General features: G+C 37.4%; 2 protein-coding genes and 1 long non-coding RNA gene across 10 annotated transcripts in view; 2 read left to right on the top strand and 1 right to left on the bottom strand.

Moving 5' to 3' along the window:
- The window catches only part of MTHFD2L (methylenetetrahydrofolate dehydrogenase (NADP+ dependent) 2 like), a 139,196-nt gene extending 128,323 nt beyond the window's left edge, over positions 1-10,873 (top strand). For all 6 annotated transcript variants that reach the window (XR_010943078.1, XM_067736283.1, XM_067736286.1 and 3 more), the window contains one exon: positions 9,515-10,873. Coding sequence is in view for 5 of the 6 variants with exons in the window: in XM_067736283.1 (XP_067592384.1) it covers positions 9,515-9,627 (113 nt within the window). In the remaining variant the exon portion in view is untranslated. The remainder of the gene's footprint in view (positions 1-9,514) is intronic.
- LOC137223822 (uncharacterized) overlaps positions 1-25,077 on the bottom strand; it is a 99,611-nt gene that overhangs the window by 22,306 nt on the left and 52,228 nt on the right. For both annotated transcript variants that reach the window (XR_010943080.1, XR_010943079.1), the window contains one exon: positions 19,825-20,003. This is a non-coding gene — a long non-coding RNA (uncharacterized lncRNA). The remainder of the gene's footprint in view (positions 1-19,824; positions 20,004-25,077) is intronic.
- Positions 15,919-24,146, top strand: EPGN (epithelial mitogen). 2 transcript variants are annotated; one of them, XM_067736293.1, is made up of 6 exons: positions 15,919-16,052; positions 16,611-16,700; positions 19,858-19,978; positions 20,710-20,862; positions 20,978-21,173; positions 22,720-24,146. In XM_067736293.1, the coding sequence occupies exons 1-6, from the start codon at positions 16,010-16,012 to the stop codon at positions 22,783-22,785; spliced, it is 669 nt and encodes a 222-aa protein (XP_067592394.1). In that variant the 5' UTR covers positions 15,919-16,009; the 3' UTR covers positions 22,786-24,146. The 2 variants fall into 2 exon arrangements, with proteins under 2 accessions (XP_067592394.1, XP_067592393.1); XM_067736292.1 differs by lacking the exon at positions 20,978-21,173 and having other exon boundaries at positions 22,720-24,138.

Genomic DNA, 25,077 nt, shown 5'->3' on the forward strand with positions numbered 1-25,077 from the left:
TGATGGTCACTATGAAACCCCTACCAGTGAGCCAGTTGCCACCTTGTTACTTACAACATGGGCAAGATGCTTACTGTGAAGTCTATGTCTTTGAGATCAGGTCAACCTTTAGAGACATACTTTTTAGTAGAACGTATTTGACATTGAATGATCTATCTTTTTAGAGAAGAGTGAAAGTTGAAGCACAAAAAGGCCGTCTACCAGAACAGGAGAAGTACCTGATGCCTCTGCAAGTCTTTCTTCTTCTTTTATACTGAAGGATGAGATTTCTTTCTTCTTTTTTTTTTTTTTTTGTAGTTGTTTCTCAGGACCTTTTAAAAATAAAAGTATCTATGGAAGGGAAATTTTATCTCCTAGTGTCTTGGGTTGATCATGACAGACTACTGGGATCAAGACCCTGCCAAGAGATTTTGAGAAGACTCCAAACAGCCTATCTAGTTTACAGATTTGCCACTCTATTGTACAGATGTTCAGAAGCTTGAGGAAAAGGATTGGGTAGGAAAGTAAAAGGATTGGGGAGAATGACAGGAGTAAATGATAATCTTTTGTAAAGGAAGTCATGAAAGGAAGATATTTTTAGTTATGTTGATAGAGTACTAGAAATATCCTAGCAGTGATTCCCTACTCCTGCCCACCAAAATAGAAACTGGCAGTGGTGGCTGATACCATTCATGGTCAGAAAGGAGGTTCCTCTGGTGGGTCATAGACAGAGTTTGTAGAAAACAATTTCAAATTTTCATATCGGGTGATTGATTTGCTATTTGGCTCCATGGAAAGCCTTCCGAGTTGTATGAGTGGCAGTTTTGGATATTCCTATCTATGATACAGTAGCTGGATATACGTAGATTTGATTTAACATAAGGAGAAAAGTAACTAAAGCAAAAACAAAAAAGAAAGAAAAGGCTTAGCCACCTTACCCATTCAGGTAATACAGTAAACAGGTGAAGGAAGTCTTTGTAAGTACAACTTATAGAAATGTGACCAGAGTCTCATATTCTTGTCCCCAGTAGGGCGTTAACCCTGTCTGTCCCATTAACACCCCCACTGGGTGCCATGATAATGAATATCTTAATATATGTAAAAAAAAAAAAAAAAAAAAAACCTTGTAGAAACCCCAGGAATCAGGCAGCTAGGTAATTGCAAGAGAAAGCATAGTAAATTGTCTGTGGGGCACCTGATTCCTCGCTGCCTTGCAAGAAGTCAGTGGCGAGCCATTCACTTCTCAAGGAGCCCTTTACTCTGTCTGGCTCATCATGCTCTCAAGTGCCATTTTTTTATCAACCATATGAGAAAGTAGAGTGTTTTCCATACTATCTCCTGAGTCATACTATTTCTCCAGTCTTATGCCAGTCAGGTTTTTCTGGTTGTTATTCATGCACTTCATTTTCCTGAAGCGTGTCTCCCCTTCATTACAGTGGATATGTTTGAGACGTCATGCCTAAATGGATTGCATTTAGACGCAAGGGGGAATCTCCAAGCATTTAATTTAGGCAATTGCACATGTATAGGAGGAGGCTGAAATTCACATGAAAGGAATGAGGAGTTTTTCCTCTGCTGCTCAGTTGCCACAGATAAGGAATCATCCCTTTTTCCTTTTGGAGAAGAGGGTTGGTTTTAAAAATTAGTTGTAGCATTGTTGGAAATCTGACATGGGCTATAGAGTACTTCCTTGAAACAGACAGAGAAATGGACAAAATATAAAGGGAAATAAAACAATACTACAGGAACTTGAGATAGCAATTCCTCCTCTTCCACCCAAAAACAGATTTATAAAGCACAAATATATTCTTTAACTTTGCCAGAATATACAATTTCCAAACTGTATTAGCAAAATTAAATTCTGTTTAGGTACATATGGAGATTCCATTATTTGGGAACTTTGGAGTAGTATATCATGTACGATAGCAGAAATTCACTATCTGCCTAAGAATTAGTGAGTCTTCCTAACAAAGTATTTTAGATGAGAGTTATTAAGCTCAGGCCCTGGGAACCTGGGAACGTAAATTTTCCAGAGGAAATAATGACACAGAACACACAAGCCAGAGACATCCTGTAGTGAAGCATGGGTTGCTGGTGCCAAAAGGTTAATGATCACATACTTCTTCCTTTATTCCTACCTTAATTGTTAAAAGGCATTTTAATGTCTTATGTTGTTATAAGTATCCTTCATTAGTAATATTTCCATACCTTGTGTGACCCCTGGATTTTTTTGAGGTACACACATACACTGAACACAGTTTCTTTCATCGTCCCTCTCATCACCTCAAATTTTAAATTTGAATATCTTCTGCTCCATACCTATTCTTCTTATCATGACATTGAAAGATGGTTGACTTCAAGTAAGAAATGTTGGAAATTATGTCAAGCGAAACCTGTGTTAATTCTTCCCTTTAGGAATCTGAAGCCAATAACATGATAAAAAGTAGATGTCTCTATAGTGGAGAAAAGGGAGCACAGCAGATTAGATAGATATTCCAGGCTGAAAAAGGATTTCTTTAATGATAATTTAATAGCATTCAAGAACCTGAAACTTTATGAAAATATAACATAAATTTTTCCTTTAAATTTCCTTCTGAAAATTATTTAGTAGCATACATTTTTCTCTCCAATTTCTTATCTTGCAAAACTGGTTATTCTTAAATATATAAATGCCTAGGTTCATTCACAAAAGATATTTTTTTAAAAGCTCTTTCACCCTGAACACAGTAACTACAGCTGCCATCACCCAATCTAAGTTTCCTGACCCCTCACTTCGGGGTCATGCAGCCCCTGACCACCTTCCTATCCTCATCTCTTTCTACTCTCTGTTTCCACCATGTGCTTTGGTCATAATGAACTTCTTTGAGCTCCTCCATTGCATCAGCTTCATTGTCAAATCCAAAGTTCCTTTGCTTTTATTATTCCCGATGTTTGCATTGCATTCTCTCCTTCTTTCTTACCCCCTCACACATCCATAAAATCTTGAAGATTTTCTGTCACTTTACAGATATTTCTCTGACACCCATTTGATTTGGGGTGCTCCCACAAGAACCAGAATTTATTCCCATCTTAGCACGTCTCACTTTATGTTGCTATTGATACTTTTGTGTTCTCCCTTCTCTGTCCCAGGTGATAAACTGATCTCATTAGAAAAATGTACACAGAATAGGTAGTTTCCCCATTTGACTTATCCTGCCTCAGAATATTTTTTTTCCAAATTTTAAAAATACTTTATAAACAAGGTCCTACTGTAAAGCACAGAGAACTATATTCAATATCCTATGATAAACCATAATAGAAAAGAATTTTATTTATTTATGGCTGTGTTGGGTCTTCGTTTCTGTGCGAGGGCTTTCTCTAGTTGTGGCAAGCGGGGGCCACTCTTCATCGTGGTGCGCGGGCCTCTCACTACCGCGGCCTCTCTTGTTGCGGAGCACAGGCTCCAGACGCGCAGGCTCAGTAGTTGTGGCTCACGGGCCCAGTCACTCCGCGGCATGTGGGGTCTTTCCCAGACCAGGGCGCGAACCCATGTCCCCTGCATTGGCAGGCAGACTCCCAACCACTGCGCCACGAGGGAAGCCCCAAGAATATATTTTTTAAAAGTATGTATATATGTATAACTGAATCACTTTTGTATTGCTGTATAGCAGTAATTAATACAACATTGTAAATCAACTATACTTCAATAAATAAAAATAAAAATACTTTAGCCATTGCTCTTAGGTTAAATGCCCCAAATTTTTAGCATTGTCTGCTGGGCTCTACATGAGCTAGACTCACGTCATCTTCTGCACTCTTCACTTCTACATGTCACCCCTGCTGGCCTTCTTGTAGTGTTTCCAGGAGTTCACGCCATTTTCTGCCTGGGGGAAAGGTTATTTCCACCTCCTTGCAAACATTGTTCCCCGGCCAAGAACACTGTCTACTCCTCACCTCTCCATTTCACGCGGAAAAGATTGGTTCATCCTCTGATTTCTGGACTTGGCAGAGATATACCACATGTGCTCAGGCTCAGTTAGGTCCTCCCAACACGTTCACAACTGTAGGAAACATTTTGTTTGTAGGATATTTCATAGCCTTAGCTCAGTTACTACTTAGGTAATTATATTTGTAATATATAGCCCCCAACTAGACTGTAAGTTCCAAGGGACAGTGACTATGGCTGTCTTTCTCATGAAACTTTTGCTGTAAATTTATCCAGGGCAGTTCTTAGCATGTGTGGGAACAGTGAATAATGAGGTTAGGAAAATATGCCAGGGTTAGGCAATAATGCAAACGTGGATGTAGGGCCATATCATAAAAGGTCCTAATTGCCATGACAGTCAAGATTCATCAAATGTTTATAAGCTGAAATGATCTAATCTGTGTTTTAAAGAATAAATCTGGCAGCAGGTTATATGGCTAATAAGGTAGAGACTGAAATCCAAGAGAGTGATTATAGTAGATTATAAAAAATGACTATACTATCTTCTGTTCTCATAAGCACATCCTCTTGGCAATGTGACTTTGCCATTCTTCCTATTCCAGGCCTTTAAATTTGAGCTTGACCATGTGACTTGCTTTGACCAATGGGGCATTCAAGTATTGCACACTGGGGTTTGCCTGGGACCTGACTGGGAAAACTGAGGCCACCATGTGAAGTAGCCTTCACTGAAGCAGTGAATTTTAACCTTGTTTTAAGTCTACTCTACACAGTTTATATGTATAATACTCCCCCCTACCCCCACCAGTTAGAAGCATCTCTCATTTCAGCAGTGATTCTCAGTGGTGTGTACTGGAATCATGTGGTGGGAGGGGGCATATCTAATTTGACTACAGTTCTCAGGAGATTCCAACATACTCTATGACTACAAAGTGAAAATCACTCTACTAAGTTTCATGGATCAATGAATGAACAGTTTACGCAGCCTGGGGAGCTAACAAGTACCACTAAGAAAGTGACATTTAGCCAGATCTGAAAAGGAAGAATAAGTATTCATCAGATGGAGAAGTGCAGGGAGTATATGTTAAAGAAAATAGTATGTACAAAGGCAAATCTTGTGTCCAAAATGACTGATTTTAAATGGTAATTTCTTTCCTTTCTATACAATTGAACATACACTCTCTAATGTCTAAATCTGGCTGGTAGAGCATTATTTTTAAGTAAATCTATAGAATATACTTTGCAGGGTCAAGAGTTTACAGAGAGGTCATTCAGATAAATTATCATAATTGTCGCCTTTCGTCAAAATATTCTTATTATCAGGTAACTGCTTTAAACATTATCAAGTCATTTCCATCTAAATCTCATTCCCTAGAGTAAGTTCCACACAGGTAACAATAGGAGTTGGTGATTATTTTACTTGCCTCCATTGTCAGTTTCAGTAACTCTAAAATCATGTTGACTTTATGAAATTTCATCTAACTCTGGTTTTGAGATACCTGTTCATGAGTCTCTCTTGAAAGCATTGATATCAATCAAGATCTAATACCTGATTCTCATATATACAGAATTGTTAGTATTTTCCTTAAAACCCACACACACTCCCTCACAGTAAATAAATTTCTGAATGAAACTACTGCCTAAAAATTCTTCTGTAATTGTTTTCAGTGGAGCATGTAGTACACCTTTTCCTCACACATAATAGGTTTAATCTTTAATAGCATCATCTTCAACAAACAGGTGCAAACCCTTGTCTGCCCTCGGGAAAGACCAGCCAATGAGAAGTTATTCTGGTGATGTAATGCTTGTTAACTATCTCTCGGACATGACTGGGGAAGATGCTCTTCAGAGCATCAAACATGTATTGAATTTAACTCTCACATGACTGAGTTTAGCTCATAAGCCACTTCTGGTACTTCATAAACATGTCATTTAGGACAGCCTTCAAATAGTTATGCAAAATCCTTAGACTAGAGAATTTCTTTTAAGCATTGGCATCTGTACCCATTGGTATTGGCCAATGATAATTTCTCATCTCTCTTGAGAAGTCACTTCCATATCTTGGTCCTTATGTAAATAGACGAAGAATACATTAACACTAGCCAGCAGCAGAAAAATGTAACATTTCTTTCTCAGATGTAGAACCTAATGAAAATCAAATTAAAAGGAATAGAGATCTTATATTTTTTAAATCAGATTCATCACAACCTGCCTCTCATGACTGTGTACAAACTTCTCCTTCACATCTGCCCAGTTTATTTCAAAGATAAAAATATTTGAAACAAGTATTTATATAACCAGGTGTGTTCACAGTGATGTCATAAACTTCTGCCTAGTGAGTAATTTACAGGGCTCTGTTGATGCAACTAAATGCTTATGAATGTCCAGAGAAGTCCTCGCCCAGGTCAGGTAAAGACTATCACATAGTCTAATTCTATGAAGTGATAGACAGGACAGGATAAATGTGTGTTAGCTTCCACAGTAAAGTATGCAAAACTACAGACACAGAGCTACAAATTTCGGGTAGGTATTATTTCATGCAACAGCTTATTCTCATTCCCTATTCCTCCACCTCAAACCTCACTTTTTGAGCAAAAGAATGCAATAGTAAGCATGTTGTGAAAAACATAATTTGAAAGAGGAGGGTATAATACCGGATCAGTGGTTTATCTGATCTGAATCTCACCCAAAAAAAAAAAGCAACTCAAACTGCTCATCCAGGGCTTCCCTGGTGGCGCAGTTGTTGAGAGTCCGCTTGCCGATGCAGGGGACATGGGTTCGTGCCCCGGTCCGGGAGGATCCCGCGAGCCGCGGAGCGGCTGGGCCCGCGGGCCGTGGCCGCTGGGCCTGCGCGTCCGGAGCCTGTGCTCCACAACGGGAGAGGCCACAACAGTGAGAGGCCCGCGTACAGCAAAAAAAAAAAAAAAAAAAAAAAAAAAAAACTGCTCAGCCAGCTGAAATTTGAAGTGCTGGATATAATTCAAAGATGATGAACTATGAGTACTCACAGTAAAATTGTAGGAAAATTACTATATTAGAACTCCCCCCCCACTTTCTTCAGCTATTAAAATGAAATAATAATTAAATATTAATTATTAAAATGATGTGTATAAAGTTCGTGGCAAGTAGTCAACTGATAGTGGCTATGGTTACAACTATTTTTCCATACATACATAATTCCAAGCCACTTCATTTTTCAAAGTTGAAAACCAAATTATATAAAAAATTATCGTACACCCAGAATGGATTCCCAATTTTATCTAACTTTTGATTGTGAAATAAACCATTTTATTTTTCATTGAAGATTTAGTTTGTACTTCTTAATTTGCCATATTATTCAGTAGTATTCTATTTTTATCTATTAATATTTCAAAGTGCTCTACAAATATATGATTTTACATACTATCAGTGTAAATAATAGTAGTATAGTATATTTCTTCTAGAGATCTGCTGAAATTTTTAAAGGCATTACTTCTCTAATCCTATAGAAAAGGTTCTGGAAGGCATTGTTTATGCCATCAAGTCAGCTTATTGGAAAATGAAAAATGCAGTTTGTCACCATCATGCAAAATATGTAGTTTGAGAATTTCAGTAAATTAACTTGAACTAAATTGTTTTGATGTTGTTTGTATCTAGTCAAAAGCACTGACACATTCCTGCAAATTGATCTTAGATTTTAAATTTCAAGGGCTATTTAGTTCACATTATCATAATTTACTGAATGCCTCACCTGTGTATGGAGAAGTTCTCAGATTAAAAATGACAACAATAATCACCACGAGACTTAGTTTCTGCCTTCTTGGTGCCGGTGTCTAATTAAAGGAACAGCACAGAGTGGTAAATTCCATAACAGAGTTTGGTATAAAATGACTGGAAACATAGATGGTGGCACTTTTAATTCAATGCTGGAGGGGTGAATTTTTGAGAAAAATGATGGACAGGTAACATTTTATTGGCTTTTAAAGAATAATAAGGAATTTCTTACTTGGATAAGGTAGCAGCGTATTCCAGGTGGAAGGAATAACGAGAGCAAAGGAAGAAAGGAATGATAATTTGTAGCTATTTATGAAACAGCTGTTGACCTAGCCTAGTGTTTCTACAGCATAAAGTACATTGGATAGAAGTATGGCGGGAAAAGGACATGCTTCATGTATAGCGGCACATTTTGGAAAACTAACATATTACCTTCTAGATCACAGCATTCTTATCTTTTCTTTGTTATATGCCATGAGAAGATTCATGATATACACTAGCTGGATTTTGTGTGTGTGTGATGCCTTCAAGCTTATCTGGAGTTTTCTTCAAGTAAAAGAATATTATTCCTTTGCTTTTCCTATTATTAAAAAATACTGCATTATACCAATACACTTAAAATAAGGTAAATGTAAATTTTACAAACCATATTTCAAGAAGGCAATATAAATTGTACAAAAGTAATGCTTAATGAAGATTTAGGGGACATCTACTGATTTCATTTATGTAGAAGCATATACGAGCAAACTTGTAAAGGCAATACATCTAAATAGCATGTGATTGATAAGGTCAGAGTATGCATTAAAGAAGTATTGTCTATGCTAACTTTGTACTAAAAGAGTTATCTGGGAAAAGTTCATTATTCTTATTCACACGGTGAAACACTAAACCAGTAGGTCAATTCATGAAACCATTCACCTGTAATATTGTGGGTGTGAGAACATTCTTAAATAAAACTTGATAAAAATTCTCTGCCATTTTCTTTGAGTATATTCACTGAAGAAGAAGTCTTCATTCATACCTTAGAACAGGACTATGTGTATTTGCTCAGTTAATTTTAATATGTTTAATGATTTTTATTAGACTTGCAGTGGAATGTATTATCCACATATACGTGATACTGCTTTTATAACAGGACTATTCTAATTTAACGGATGATGTGTGTTGAACTATCTATATCCTGTATCCCCTTTGTGACCAATATCATGTATTTTAGAAGTAGTTAACTGGAATTACATGTAGTTGGATAAATCATGTGTTATAGATTTTCATTATGTAAAACTAACTGAGCTGCGTAGAGATTCATCCTACAGCGTTGGCCTCTTTGTGTTCTTTCTATACACATTAGATATCATACACAGAAGTGTGTGTGTGTGTGTGTGTGTGTGTGTGTGTGTTATAGTCTACTTCATTCTAAAAATGATTTGAGGATGTTAGGGTTATATCTGTAATGCAGAAAAATCCACTGTATTCTGTTAATTAAACAAGGGAGCCATTCGACTGAGATGGCTCTAATGCCCTGGCTGCCTATGTAAGCAAACCAAAATCTGGCTTGTAGATTTTGCCTCAAGGTTACAAAATCAAAACCCAAGGACAACCAATCACAAACAGCCAACTAGGCTTAAAGCTATAACCAATCAATGATTTCCTTGCTTTGCTTCCACCTTTTCTCTGTAGGTGTCTCCTGTCGGTGGAAGCCTTCCTAGCTATACTTCAGGTTTGGCACTGCCCGATTAGACTCCATTTTTGCTCAGATAAACTCTTAAATTTTTAAAATGCTTCAGGTTTAACAGTTCAGTATGTTTAAAAATATGAAATTCTCAGAAAAAAATAAAGAATCCTTTCTGTTTCCTCCATCAGCTGTTAAGAAGAAGGCTAGCTTTATCACTCCAGTTCCAGGAGGCGTGGGACCCATGACAGTGGCAATGCTTCTCAAGAACACCCTTCTGGCAGCTAAAAAAATCATTTACTAGATCACATGAAAGAATAAAGCAAACTGAAGTCATGCTACGTATCTATTTGACAAAAGGCAAAAACCTTTATATTTTACTACAAAGCTATTTCTACATTGTATTTATTTTTTCACAGATGGAATCATTGTGGATCAGATGATTCACACAATCTTATGCATTTCCTGCTAATAATTACTGAATATTTTGAGTGGATATTGAGTTTTAGGAAAAGAAAACAAAACAACTGCAATGAAAACTTTGGTAACAATTGTTTATTTTGTGATTAATATTTGTTCATAACGTTAAAACTAATAAAGGGCTCATAATAAATGCATATATTTTTGACACAAATAGTGTGTTTTCAACAAACATTTTGTCAGACAAATAAGCTCCCTTGTAAAATGTGATTTAGGTTTTGCCATAATTATGGCCAATTTTTATATATTTTATGTACTACATCATATGATGAAAAAGAGTTTATTTGCTAAAGGAAAGATAAAATATTAAAAATAATATTTTGATCTCATATACTTCCCAAATGCATCCTACGAGGCATACTAATGAGAAATGATGCTCCATTCGAAGAAAGAAAAACATGCAAGGAAGGCAAAAAATGCAGTGCTACTTGGAAAGGTATTGATTATTTCAAATGGTGAATTACTACTTGCCAAGTAAAAATGCAATAAGAATGTGTTAGGTTTACATGCAATTCCTTTGTTCTTCTAGAAAAATATTTGGATAATACCTTCCTTGAAGAATAATGGAAACTCCAAAACCAAACAAATATACAAAACAAAACTAAGGTTGTATTTTCCCACAAATATCAGGAAAACACAATATAGTATGAATGAGGACTTCATTAAAGAATAGAAGTTATGTTTGTTCACAAATCTAGAAATCTAATAGAAAAATATGACACAATGTGCCCAAGCTAAGCCTTAGGATATGACTAAAAATCTATTGCTTTGTTCCTCACAGTTCTTCCTTCTTCTCTTATAGCATTTGGTTCTCAAAGTAGATGCCATGTTTCTAACACAATTTAAATTAGAAAAAACATGTGACTGTCCGTTGGAGGCTATTTTGAGACTACCCTGGGCATATAATTGTATTGCTTTCAGGTCCAAATCCCAGTCTGTTTATGTACCAGTAATGATTCTTACCCAATGCGTGTCGTTATTAGTGTATACTCTTGATCATTTGTGTGAAAATAGACTAGATGTTTATAATTAATATTTCAACTGTATAATAAAACCAGTTTGGAAAGGAATACCTGTCTTCTTTTTCTTTAAGCTATCTGTAAGTTTCTTTGTTCATATATTTGTTATCTGTTTCTTCAGAGCATGCTGGGGAAATGTATAAGTTCCTCAAACATGAAAGAAAAGGTTCTATAGCCCATTCCAGATCAGTCTTTGTCTAATAACCCTGATAAAAGTTTAAATTTAAAGCTCCCAAGCAAACATTTCAGAAAGACCCTCTTTTTAATATTTAAGTGCCCCACGTTCGCAAAACAAACATAATGACCCAAAATACATTTACATGGAAAAGGTGAAGTCTGTAATTCTGAGCTTCCTCCTCCCCCACCCCCAAATGCAGGAGGAGTTATTTTTTGGAAATATTTTTCCCCTTTGGTGAGGCTAAAATTCAGGAGTGAGCCTTTCCAGAGACCAATTAAAACACTATAAAGGAAAAATTATCTAACATTTGTTAAAAATATAAGGACAACTTTATTCAGGACTATTGCAATGGGGTCGAGACTATCACAATAGAAGAGATTGAAAACTCTAAATATAGCTGAGACAGCAATGGATTTATAGGCAATGAAGAGAGTGAGGGGATCAGTAGATGGAAAATTACTGAGAGGAACTTGATTAGATAACAAGACTAGAGGGATTCTTGTAAACTAGCTTACCAGGATTCTTGTTACAGTTAGGCCAGATATCAAGGGTGGGAGATAGGGAACTTGATCAGATATGGCAGGGACAAGGGTGCAAAGAGCAGGGCAGGGGGATTCTCCAGAAACTAAGCAGATTTCTTTGCTAAAACTGGGCTCAACAGGCTAAGTTGATGCCTAGTTGAGAAAAGGAGTAGGAGAAGTCTAAAGTTTGGTCAAGAAGGGAGCCTTTGTCAACACATAAAGGAAATAAAGTTGGTTCATTGTTATCATGACTTTACTTATGCATATTTGGGGTCTATAAAAGACATATGATTGTCTTGTGGAGGAGGTTTGGAGAAGTAAGTTCTCTTCTACACGTATCTGTAAAAAGGACCCCGAAGAATTAATGAGGATTGAAAAATAACATAAAGATATGGAGGTGAGAATGAGCTTAGCATATATATATATATATATATATATATATATATATATATATATATATATGAAAGCAAGGGCTACAGTCAGACTGAAATGAAAAGTGTTTGTTGCAGAGTGGTGGAAATATAGCTGGAAAACTGCAGAAGTAGATTAGAGAAAGCCTGGATAAATCAGAATTTAGACGATATTTAGTCAGTGATGAGAGTTGTAGTTAAAGCCTAGAAGACGTTATCACTGATTATCATGAGGAAGTTGTAAAGAGGAGCTTATTTTAGAGAAGAGATAATATGTTCAGTTTGACATGTTGAGTTTGAGGTGATGATGGCATAATACATAAATAAAAGTCCTGACATAGTATCAGTCTGGTATGAGAATAATTCATGGCTAATGATGAAAACTTAAGATGCATCAACATGTGTTAACCGCTAAATTCCTAACCTTGATTGACCACTATATACACCCTGCATCTTTCTACACTTGTTTGATAGTAACAGCTATCTTTAATTGAGCACCTATCATGTGCTAAATGCTCTACTTTTTTGTTATTGTTGTTACTGACGATCCACATTTGATATATGAGGAAATCAACCCTTGAGGTTATTAAAAAGTCTCAGCAAAGGCCAAATGGATAGCAAAGGTAGAACTGGAATTCAAAGAAAGGTCTGTTAGGATGATGTGAACTGGAACCCACTCTCTTTTCATGCTATCACTCTACCTCCCCTCAGTGCCCACCTCCCCTGCCACCTAGAATCCTTTCTCTTATCACTGTATGTCTAAATTCTACTTGCTATTTAAGATTCACTTCAAATGAAACTCATCCATGAGAAATGCTGTGAGAGTTTGACCAAGTCCCACCCCTGAACTCTTATACACATTTATGCACATTCATGGCAGTCATCCGTCTCTACCCAGCACTGTAGCTATGTATGTACTTTCCTTAGCCCCCTCTAGTTCTTTGAGGTCAGAGTCTATGCAGGACTTTTCTATTTGTCTTACAAACATTACATGTTACAGGCATAAAATGGTTTATGAATGGATGAAAGGCAACTGAATTCATGAGAATTACAGAATAAGTTTAGAGAGAGATAAGCAATGGGCTGATGACCATTTCCTGCCAATGTCCAGCAACAAATTTTGGCTATTAGTGAAAGAGCAAGAAAGAAAAAGGGGGCTTCCCTGGTGGCGCAGTGGTTAAGAATCCGCCTGCCAATGCAGGGGACACGGGTTCAAGCCCTGATCCGGGAAGATCCCACATGCTGCAGAGCAGCTAACCCTGTGCATCACAACTACTGAGCCTGCACTCTAGAGCCCGAGAGGCACAACTACTAAGCCCACGTGCCACAACTACTGAAGCCCATGCGCCCCAGAGCCCATGCTCTGTAACAAGAAAAGCCACCACAATGAGAAGCCTGCGCACCACAAGGAAGAGTAGCCCCCGCTTGCTGCAACTAGAGAAAGCCTGCGCACAGCAACAAAGACCCAATGCAGCCAAAAATAAAATAAATAAATAAAATAAATAAGTAAAAAAAAAAAAAAGAAAAGAAAAAAGGAAGGAAAAGAGAGGAGAGATGAAGAAAGGAAAGGAGGGGAAAGAATGGGAAAGTAGGAGAAGGGAAGGAAAAAAATAAACTTAACAGCAAGGGAAGGGAAGAGAAGACACTTCCAGAGATGCTTATAACTATAGAGAGATGAATAAATTAAAAAGATGAAAAATGGTCGGAGGGAAAAATGATAGTGGGGTGCTGCAGCTCTTAGCCTTCTTTTTGACTCTAACATGTATCAAGAATGAATACGAGTATCCGTGAGGCCATGTTACAGTACCCACCTCTCCCATTCTTCAGGATTGCGGAAGGACTCCCTGATGAGAGGATTGAAGATGTGAAGATAGGAGGTTTTCCTATATAGAGTGTAAGTGGGATCCATCATGATGAGTCCCAGAGGAAAAGAAACATATGGGATGACTTGGAGCTATTTTCTTAAGCTCAAGTGGTAGGTGAGTTTCTATATTATATGGCTTAATTCACCAGAGTGGAGAAACATCTAGAGAGACAGTGGTCCACTTCTTTCAGCCCAAACATGTGTAAAAGCCATAATTCATTTGTTTAGATTCTTATGGTAAGGTAATTTACTAAAATCTTGATCTTAGGAGATAATCTGAATTTCTCTAAGGTCAGTATACTGACTCCTACCAGAGGACACAGCTGGGGAACTGGAGAGGGCGTATGATCTGGAATCTGAACATGGGCTCAAGTCCTGACTCTAGGGTGTGTCCTCTGGCAAGTCACTTAATTCTTTTGAGTCTTCATTCTTTATTTGTCATATGGAAATAAAAATAAGGCCTGTTGTTTATTTCTTTATTCACTCAAGACAGATTGATTGAGTATACTCTACACTATATATTAGGCACTGGATTTGTTGGGGCCGGGATTACTGAAGACAGAATTGAGATATGTATGAAAACCTTCTGCAAAATGCAAAGCACTGTCGAGTGCCAGTTAACAGTCACTATAAAGATGGTCGTGGTACTATGTCCCAGTCTTAGAAATAAACATATTTAACATTAGACCTAGCATCTTCCTCCTGAAACTGCAGTTGGCTGTGGTTTATCTAATCCTTTGTAAATGATTTTTCCTTAAATTCTTACCAGTGATACAGAGATGATTATTTGACTTATAATTCAAATATGATTTGCTTGGGAAAAACAGTATCCAGAATTTGTCTTAATAATAAATAGTTGTTTAAAACTCTACGAAAGTAGGAATATGAACTGTAGGCACATTTAAAGGAAGCCAAGGATAGTCTTTTAACTTTAAAGGATGACTCTGTGGCAAGTGATTGCCCAAGGTATAATGAGTTCAACAAGCTCATTCTTGTGTGATTTCTAAAGCCAACTTCATATTTGAATAGTGAAAGGGATCCTTTCCGGTAAACTGAATTTTCTGGGTGGACATGATGCAAATGACAACCTATCTTGACTTAAACAGGTTTTTAAGGTACAGAAAATATTAGCAATTGAAATTACTGGTCGAAAGTTGCAATACTTCAGCAAAACATATTTATAAATTATTTATAATAACTTGGGGCAAGTGAAAAATTTATGGAAGTTCCTATAGTCACAAAAAGTAATAGCAATAATTACATATTTTGGCCTTAAAAGTGGTACTTTAATAATCATAAGTAGATTAATAGTAAGAAAAATTTGAATGTTGTATTAAACTAAAAGCTTTCTATTCATTAGGTGTACCAAACATAAATATTTTAATTTTATCTTAATGGAGATGACATTATTATTATTATTATCATTATCATCATCATTATTTTAGTGCTTTACTGGTTCTCTCTAGAGCCTAATCATTAGGGCATATACTTAAGAACTGTAGTTCCTAGAACTCGGTAGCCTATTCCATTTACTCAGAAAAATAATAAATGGAAGAATGACATAAATGTAAATCTTATGCTCTTAAAAACAATTATTTTTACAGAAATTGAAATAGTAAAACTAAGTAGCAAAAACCAAAATGGAATATTAAACCTTTATTTTTACACACATTTAATTGTTCTCTCCTGCCCATAAATTACAAAATATCTTGATTTGCAGTGGAACCCAATCTGTACTGAAAAGTAGTGTAACTGACTGCAGCTTCAGGGATATTTCTTTTACGAACAGGTTAAGATGTTTCCGACTTTGGAAATATCAAAACTCCCCTTTCTTGGAATCATTTATAGGTCACTATCAACTTTGTAGCTGGGATAATTCTGTTCACACCAAGGGGGCTTTTCCTGAATTCAGATTCTTTTTTGTTGTTTTCAGTATGTTTACAGACACGATTATGCCCACAGGTAACAGGAAACCAGTGTTTCAAAAGAAAATTTGATCACACTGCTAGATAACACAGGTATCCTAAACAAGTACACGAATGCCTCAAGGCTTCAAGCTGCTGCCAGAAAGACATATTTTTTTGATTGGTAAGAACTGCCAGATGACGCTTCATGAAATATAAATGCAAGAAAGCCTCCGAGAGAGCTCAATAAAAGCCTTCCACCCGTCATTCTAGGAGGATAAGAGCAAGATACTGTTAACAAGTGCAGGAAATGGCTTTCGGAGTTTCAATATCAGTCTATATCTTATTCAATGGTAGGTCATTTCTTTTTGCTGTGTTAATTTTGTGTCATTGTAAAATGTGAATAGGATTTGTTTTATCTGAATTAGTGAGGAGTTGGCTTTTAGCAGTTGTTCTTCATGACAAAGATCCAAGCAAGGAATTTGTGAATTAATTTAGTTTCTTATGTAATGTATGTTCCTCTTTTAACATATTTTGACACCTCCTTTTCTGAGATCTTTATATTGTTTGTTCTATACAATTGAAGAGTAGTTGATACATATGATATGATAGTGTCCTTGTGATTGAATGAGTTTATAAAATGTAATAAAATTTATCTTATGAGTTTATAAAATTTATGTCCTCTTAATAATTAATGTGTTTCTACTTTCTCTGACTATAATGTAGTGAGTGGAATTGATATGCATGAGAAACTATCAAGAAACTGCCCTTGTCAGGTTATGGATTTCAAATGTAAATGAATTAAAAATAGAACAGATGTGGGACTAGATAGAATAACTTTTGATCTGTTGCTGGTATGTAGAAGGAGGCTCACCTGCTAAAGATGCCTTCCCTCCCCCCCCTTCACACAGCTGTGACAGCATTGACTGAAGAGGCAGCCAGGACTGTAACACCCCCAATCACAACCCAGCAAAGTGACTGGACCATTAACAAAACAGAAGGTATTTTCTTCACACTTTTGTATTTCAAGTGACTTTTTTTTTTAAGTGACTTTTTTTTTTAATGTTTGAGAGAAATTTGGATTGTGATAAAAGCAACACTGGAAATTTTTAAATATATATTTTATTATTAGACGATCTTTTATCAGTATGCTGTCAAATGGAAGTGACGGGTAAATGTGTCAGCAAAGAATTCTCTTTTTAAAAGGAGGAAGTGAAGCAAATGAGAAAACGTTGTTTTCAGTTACTGTCCTGGATGTGAAACATGCCACCCTTTCTGCTTGATTCCTGCTGGATTCCCAATAACCCATGTGCTTCCAGAGGCAGTTTGTCCCTATTTTGGCATTCTTGATGAGTGATGTTATAGTTTGATCTGTGACTGTGAGCTTTGCAGCCAAATAAATTATGGCTACCAGATGAAGCCTTAATCCACTTTCCCTCATTTTTGGAAAGATCTTTCTTCTTGTCATTGGGAGCTTTTGTTGTTGCTTTAGTATATGCTATACCTCCCAACCACTTGTATCCAATTTTTGTTGTTGATGGTGATGATATATTTTATTATTGTTATTAAAATAGCTTCTGGCCACTGTTGAGCATCAGCATTTTCCCAAACTCTTTGAACTCTTAGAGGTGACCTTGGGAAACTTACCTGCCAAGACCTGTGTATCAGGTGGTTGTGATTCTCACACAAATCACATACCACCCCCTGATGTGAAGATGGGCTTTGTGACTTAGGACCAAAGAAACACCATATCTTGCTCTCAGAGCCACGCAAGTAAAAGAAGATCAAGTTAAATATTTTGTTTCTGAATATGAAAGGTAGTAATATTTAAGTATTCTTCATTTCACCAATAATTTTTTTTTTTTTTTTTTTTGTGGTACGCGGGCCTCTCACTGTTGTGGCCTCTCCGGTTGCGGAGCACAGGCTCCGGACGCGCAGGCTCAGCGGCCATGGCTCACGGGCCCAGCCGCTCCGCGGCATGTGGAATCAAGCCCCAAGAAGCCCTAAGCAAATTTTTTTTAATTTAAAATTATTGGTGGGGCTTCCCTGGTGGCGCAGTGGTTGAGAGTCCGCCTGCCGATGCAGGGGACACGGGTTCGTGCCCCGGTCCGGGAAGATCCCACATGCCGCGGAGCGGCTGGGCCCGTGAGCCATGGCCGCTGAGCCTGCGCGTCCGGAGCCTGTGCTCCGCAACCGGAGAGGCCACAACAGTGAGAGGCCCGCGTACCACAAAAAAAAAAAATTTGCTTAAAATACTTTGCTCATTTGAGTTTTTGCATATATATCAATTTGCAAAATAAAATTAGTGAGGCTTTTAGAATAACTTTTAGCCAAATTCTTCATGTCTTGAGCCTTTAAACAAAGAGGAAACATCTTTGTTGAGAGATAATACTGTAGAGAATTAAAGAAGTACAGTTTCCTCTCAGTGACATAACAGTGTGTCCATCGCCACCTTTTCTCTTCCCTAATAGTGAACTGCAAGTCAAATTCTCCAAGTTACAGGTAATAATTATGGACAAAAGGGATTGAATATATCACTTCAGTAGTTTTTTCTTTGCTTTCTTGATGGGTGAATTTTAGTTCCCTGCTTTTCATTTAACTTAAAAATCTGAATCCAGTATCTCAGGAAAGTTTCATGAAGTTATAACTAATATTCTTCTCCTTAGAGGAAAGATGAGTCTCTAGTATATTCTTTCTTTGGAAATGTCTTCTTTCAATTCTCACATTTTCTAGTAAGTCCTGGTTCAGGCTTGGTTAATTGAACTTATTTAATCTTGAAGTAGGAAGAATCTACCACAGTTTATAATGAGAAATTCCCACTCCCTTAGAATTAATTATCAAGATGAGAAATTAGATTTACCATACCACAGTTAACAAAATGAATATGAATTTTAAGGTAATGTTGTGTCTTCTCAACCAAAATGAAGTTATATAACAGTATGTTGTTGGTGACTTAGTACCTAAAGATTTAGTATTTTCAATATAAATAAGTATGCCTTTTTAGATCTTTTTCTCCTGAAAACAAATAAGTATGATTCTCTTAATCTACTTAGCAAGGTGAATATAATATGATAACTAAGGTTGAGGAGATATGTTTATTCATAACAGTGACAAAAATAAAATGCCACTAATTCTTCTTGAGAAGATTTTAAGAATCAGTAATTAAAGTATACTAAAAAGGACTCATTTATGCTGTTTTGTCATTCCCACTGCATAAACCTCAAGGATAGTATAGGTATATGTCTTTAGTACATCAAGGAATGAAGGATAAGCATCCTGAAATCTAAGTATTTTGCCACAGTACAGCTTCCCAAAGGGAAGTTTCCCATAAAGAGGCTTCTGCACACTTGACCACAAAGGTTTCGCCAAGTGTGGTCATTTGCATAGTGTTAAAGCTAGAAATCAAAACCCAGGTTTTCTAATTCCAACTCCATGGCTTTTCCCACAATCTCATAATGCCTCTTAACTGAGTAAATTTTCTAATTAACATCTGAAGTTATTGTCTTAGCTATGTTAAGCCTGAGCCATAAGTTGTTTCTGGCTTCATGTATAGGTCATAACAATACCTCTTCTGTATAGGTCATAACAATACCTCTTCATAACAAGGGAAAACAATCCCTTTTCCATTAGCTACTTAAGGTAGTCTGCATAAGAAGAAGGGGGGATTCTCATCTCACTCTTCTCTGGGGAATGAAAAGAAATCAAGTTCATTATCTCCCAACCATAAATCCAAATCTTCCTAAGTGCTTACTTCTCAGGTGTAAAGGGGAGAATGAAAAAAATTGTATTATTTCATTTGTTTCCAGGCATATATTTGTATCCAGGCATATATTTAGAAAGCCTTGCCCAGGACAGCATGCTAAGACTAGAATCAATGCTGCCACCTTTTGGCAAACTTGTATCTATATCTTATTACATAGTTTCCAAAGAATGGAATGATCATCAATCTACCTCCAGCCCCTAATTCATTAATATGTCTTAGATGATATTAACCCAACCTTTGTAAATATAACCTGTCAAAGGAATCAATCAATAGTTCAAATGACAGAGCACTCAAAGAATATTCCTAAAATTAAAGGCCTTTCTGTATATGTGTTACAAATCTACTGTGGAAGTGTGACCCACCTCATCTGTTAATACTGTATCTCCTTTTTCTAGCTGGCTACACAGAAGGACCCATAGCGTTGAGGGTCTCACATCCTTGCCTGGAAGACCACCATAGTTACTGCATCAATGGTGTTTGTGCATTCCACGATGAGCTGGAGAAAGCCATCTGCAGGTAATTGCAAAGAACTTCCCAAGCCCTAGAGATGGGAGAAGGAGAAGGTATGCCTCGTTTCACATGGTGTTTCACATAGTACATTTCCCCACGCCTCCATCTTATCTAGTAAAAAAGGTACATGATCTGAACGTGATTCACCAATTCTCTTTGTATTTGAATATCTAAGGGGTCTTTTTCTAACCTACCTAGTTTTCATTACTCAAAAATATGGTTCCTAGATTAGCAGCATCTGTATAACCTGGGAGCTTGTTGAAAATGAAGAAGCTCACACCGTACCTCAAAACTACTGAATCCAAATCAACTTTTAACAACATGCTAAGAAGTTTCCAAGTTTTTATGGATAGATTATAGGATAAAATGAAACAGACTATGGCAAAAACACTTCAGGAATATAAAGTTCTAGATCAACTGAGATACCATTTTTATGATCGTTGATTGGCTCAGCATCCTCCTATGAAAGAGTAGGTTAACAATTTTCTAGATCAGCTCATGCAAGGGTCCTACCTTTCCCTCCTACCAGTGAGGGAAGTTGCATTAATATGGGGTCTTAATCAAATGATTATTGTAAAATACATGGCTTCTTCAATACATTTAATAGATTGGCTTTCATTTGGTATTGGCCTCTTTAATTAAAATCACTTTTTATTAAATTTTTTCATTCTTCGAAATTTGCCATTTGTGTTTCTATCATGAGTTTTAAAATTATACATTCTTTTCTTTTTTTAAAGGTGTTTTGCTGGTTATACTGGAGAAAGGTGTGAGCACTTGACCTTAACTTCATATGCTGTGGATCCTTATGAAAAATACATTGCAATTGGGATTGGCGTTGGATTATTATTAAGTGGTTTTCTTGTTATTTTTTACTGCTACATAAAAAAGAGGTATGAAAAAAATACAAATTATGAAGTCACTAGATACTCATTCATTTGAGAAATATTCACTGAGCCCCTACAATGTACCAGGCACTGACATATGTAATTTTTTTTTTTTTTGCAGTACGCGGGCCTCTCACCGCCGTGGCCTCTCCCATCGCGGAGCAACAGGCTCCGGACGCGCAGGCTCAGCGGCCATGGCCCACGGGCCCAGCCGCTCCGCGGCATGTGGGATCCTCCCGGACCGGGGCACGAACCCGCGTCCCCTGCATCGGCAGGCGGACCCCCAACCACTGCGCCACCAGGGAAGCCCGACATATGTAATTTTTTAGTGAAAATATGGCTGTAAATCTGGCAAGTTTCTGCATATCTGTTTTGATGCCTTTTCTCATAAACCCAGACAAGAGGTAAAAATTTACGCACAGTTGCAATAGGATAGTTCCAATTTACAGTTTCCCTTCATCCCCAACTCTGTCTGCCTACATCAAAGTTATAAATGTGTAGGACAGTCGGCCCACAAGGGTAAAGACTAATGTGTTTTGTGCACAACTATATGAAGTGTCGAACACCATGTCTGGCACACCATAGACACTCAGTAATTATTTGTTGAATGGACAAATCAAAACATGAGTGTTAAATGAATGAAAATGTGTGATAAATGTGGGCCATCTTCTTCCCAGACATTAGTTGAGGGTATATTCAGGAGATACTGTCTACTGTTAAAAGCTAAACAAGATAAATTTGATCCACTAAGTATAAATTACTCATGCACTAATTATTAATCATTATTTCTGGCTTTTCCACACTGGCAATTTTTCCTTTAATCCATGTATAGGGAAAAGTCAAGAAATAATGTGATATACATTAAAGAAAAGGTATAAATACATTTCCCTTGCTGCACTCCATTAACTAAGTTGTCATTTTTAAAATGACCAAAAATTATTATACAACATTAAAAAAAAATTGCTTAATAATTGCATCTTAGAGGGCTTCCCTGGTGGCGCAGTGGTTGAGAGTCCGCCTGCCGATGCAGGGGACACGGGTTCGTGCCCCGGTCCGGGAAGATCCCACACGCCGCGGAGCAACTAAGCCTGTGCGCCATGGCCGCTGAGCCTGCGTGTCCGGAATCTGTGCTCCACAACGGGAGAGGCCACAGCAGTGAGGCCTGCGTACCGCAAAAACAAAAAACAACAACAACAAAAAAATTGCATCTTAGAATAAAATCTGTTAATATCAATTGTGGATCAATTGATATAAAATCTGTTATATCAGTTGCCTAAGAGACCAAGAAAGAAAATAAAAAAGGAAGTAAGACCTTTTAATATTAACAAGATAGCTGTCTGGGATCAGGTTCCCTAAAAGCTGAACCTAAGATAGAGACTCCTGACTGAGTGATGACTGGTCAAGGGAATGCTCAAAGGTGAAATCTGTAATGAAGTAGGAAAGCTAGAACAGAGGAAGAAGGTAAGCAAAGATGTAGTTTAGCTGAAGTCTATCCTCAGCCTGATTCCAAAGGGAGACCTAGAACATGACTGGCATCGCTGACCCATCCCAAGAAGGTGAGGGATCTTGGTTGTAGTACCCAGCATCATCAGGCATGGGTGTCAGAGTGCTCCTGGCAGGGGCTTGGAATCTCCTAGGAATCTTCAGGCAAAGTCCTCTCTTGGCTGAGGACAATCTTCTAGAGAAGGATGGTACTGTGAGCCTTATTAACTAACACCCACAACTGCTGGGGGATGGGTATACCAGTGGGTAAAGAGGATATGGGTGGGATACCAAGAGCAATTGCTACACCAGAGCATTTATATAATCCTCAATAAGCTATACAAACAGCAAATTCATATGAAAACCAATACTCTGTTTCAGGTGTCTAAAACTGAAATCACCTTACAATGTCTGTTCCGGAGGAAGACCACTATGAGGCCTTTGTAAGAAATTTTCATGAGTCATTGGTGAAAATCAGTGGGCCCAAAACTGAAATTTTCAAGTGAAACAACAAAACTTCCTAAGCTGACTAGAAAGTTGGGATCACGATGAAACAAGAGAATAAATTTCAACATTGGTCCTTTGGCTTTGCCATTTTTAAAGTGCCACGGGAGCCAAGGAAACAAGGTACAGTGACAGAGGTCAAGTTCACAGTCCTACTCTGGGTTTGTTGCTGTTGTGTGATTATTGTTCTCACTGCAGAGAGACTGAGTTTTGTGCTTCTGACTACGTCAGATGTGAAATTTCATGGGAATAATTATCAACCTTGCAGCCAGCCAAAGCAATGCCAAGCTTGGATCCTTCACTATGCTTGCTACCAGGATTCTGGACCACTGCTCTACGGACCAAATCCCAAACATGATGCTTTCATGGTGTCTAAAAGAATGCGATGTCAGCTATTCAGATGACATTCGTATTATGGCACCTCCAGTGAACCAAACTTATGATTAAAGTCTAAGCTAGAGAAAAGAAATGGAATGTCCAAGGCAAACATAATGATACCCAACTTGTGACAACACTGTGAAATATGGAATAAGCTAAAGAGTTTCTGATGACTGAAAGCTACCTGGATATTGAGCCCTGAGGAGGCAAAAAGGTTTTGTTTCTGCATGGATTATAAAATTTTGTGTTGGACTCACTGGTCCCCGAATGCTTATGTTCATCACTTTCTCCTATTGTTAGTGGAATTACCTGGCGATTATCTATTTGGACTGAAATTCTAAAATTCTACTAACAAATAAAATTCTACAATTGGCTCTGAAATAGAAACTGAAGAACTTGACATAAGAATTTTTCACCAGCCAACAGCGGGTGGACATTTTCTTTACCATTTCTGGGTACCGGAGAGAAGATTTGCACGGAGGGAGAGAAAACGGAATATTGGTAGAAATAACAATTTGAGAATTAGGGTCCTTCCTCTCTAATCATATTTCTTCCACCTAATTCGAATAGTCTTGTTCAGGTCCCTTAATTTCTTTGGGCTTTGATCAGTTTGTACAATGTCCTTCTAACTCTAAAATTTGATTGTGACAGAAGAGAGAATATTTTCCACCTCTCAACTCCATCTCTGTCCCTGATCTCACCTCTCACCCCACTGGATATCATCTTAGGTGTATATTTTATTATTTGGTTTGTAAAATAATAATTTAAGAATTTGTTTTTAAAGGAAGTAAAACATGAAATTAAAAATAATAATATCTACCATTTTTCTTTTAGATTCAATCTAAGACTATGGACTTTTTTTCTATTGTGGTGTAGATAAGCAAAATAATTTTGATCATGAGATGGGTTAAAAAAAGATCAAACATGAATATTCTTACAATGGTAGCCTAGTAGCAAGCCTTTCTCTTATATCAAGTTGTGACTTTTCATTCACTTCTAAACAAAACTACATTCTGCTTTCCTTTGAATAGAAGGCATTTCACTTGCTTTGTTTTTCCTTCAGAAGGAATTTAATGCAGATGAATTGCATGTCAGCACTTTCTGCATGACCTCTCAAAGTATGCAGAGGTTACATCATACCAAGGAGTGGGGAGATGAAGGTTCCTCCCAGTGACTCCAGTGACCGCACCTAGAAAGCTGGGCTTTTCCTGAGCATTTCAAAAAGGTGTTAAAAAGCTGGGTAGAGTCCAAGAAGAAACACTAAAGCTTAATTAAGGACTGCCTCCCAATGAAAAGAAGAGGAAGTAAGGGTAGAGTCTGAGGAGGTGATAACCTAAAAAGTTATAACATTTGCTGTCTATAAATATTTCTAAAATGTAAACATAATTGAATTGATATTAATCAACAAATTAAAATTCCCAGAATGCCAAACCAAAACATAAAACCAATAGAAATTCAATTTTTTTCACCTGTGGAAGAGTATACATTAACATTATAAAATCCACCCAGTGAGACCACATATATGGAAATTTATTTATTTATCTATTTATTTTTATAAATTTATTTATTTATTTTTGGCTGTGTTGGGTCTTCGTTGCTGCCCACGGGCTTTCTCCAGTTGCAGCGAGCAGGGGCTACTCTTCATTGAGGTGCACAGGCTTCTCATTGCAGTGGCTTCTCTTGTTGCAGAGCACAGGCTCTAGGTGTGCAGGCTTCAGTAGTTGTGGCACATGGGCTCAGTAGTTGTGGCTCGTGGGCTCTAGACTGCAGGCTCAGTACTTGTGGCTCAGGGGCTTAGTTGATCCACGGCATGTGGGATCTTCCTGGGCCAGGGCTCGAACCGGTGTCCCCTGCATT

This window comes from Pseudorca crassidens, chromosome 4 (assembly GCF_039906515.1).
Source record: "Pseudorca crassidens isolate mPseCra1 chromosome 4, mPseCra1.hap1, whole genome shotgun sequence".
Taxonomy (NCBI): Eukaryota; Metazoa; Chordata; class Mammalia; order Artiodactyla; family Delphinidae; genus Pseudorca; species Pseudorca crassidens.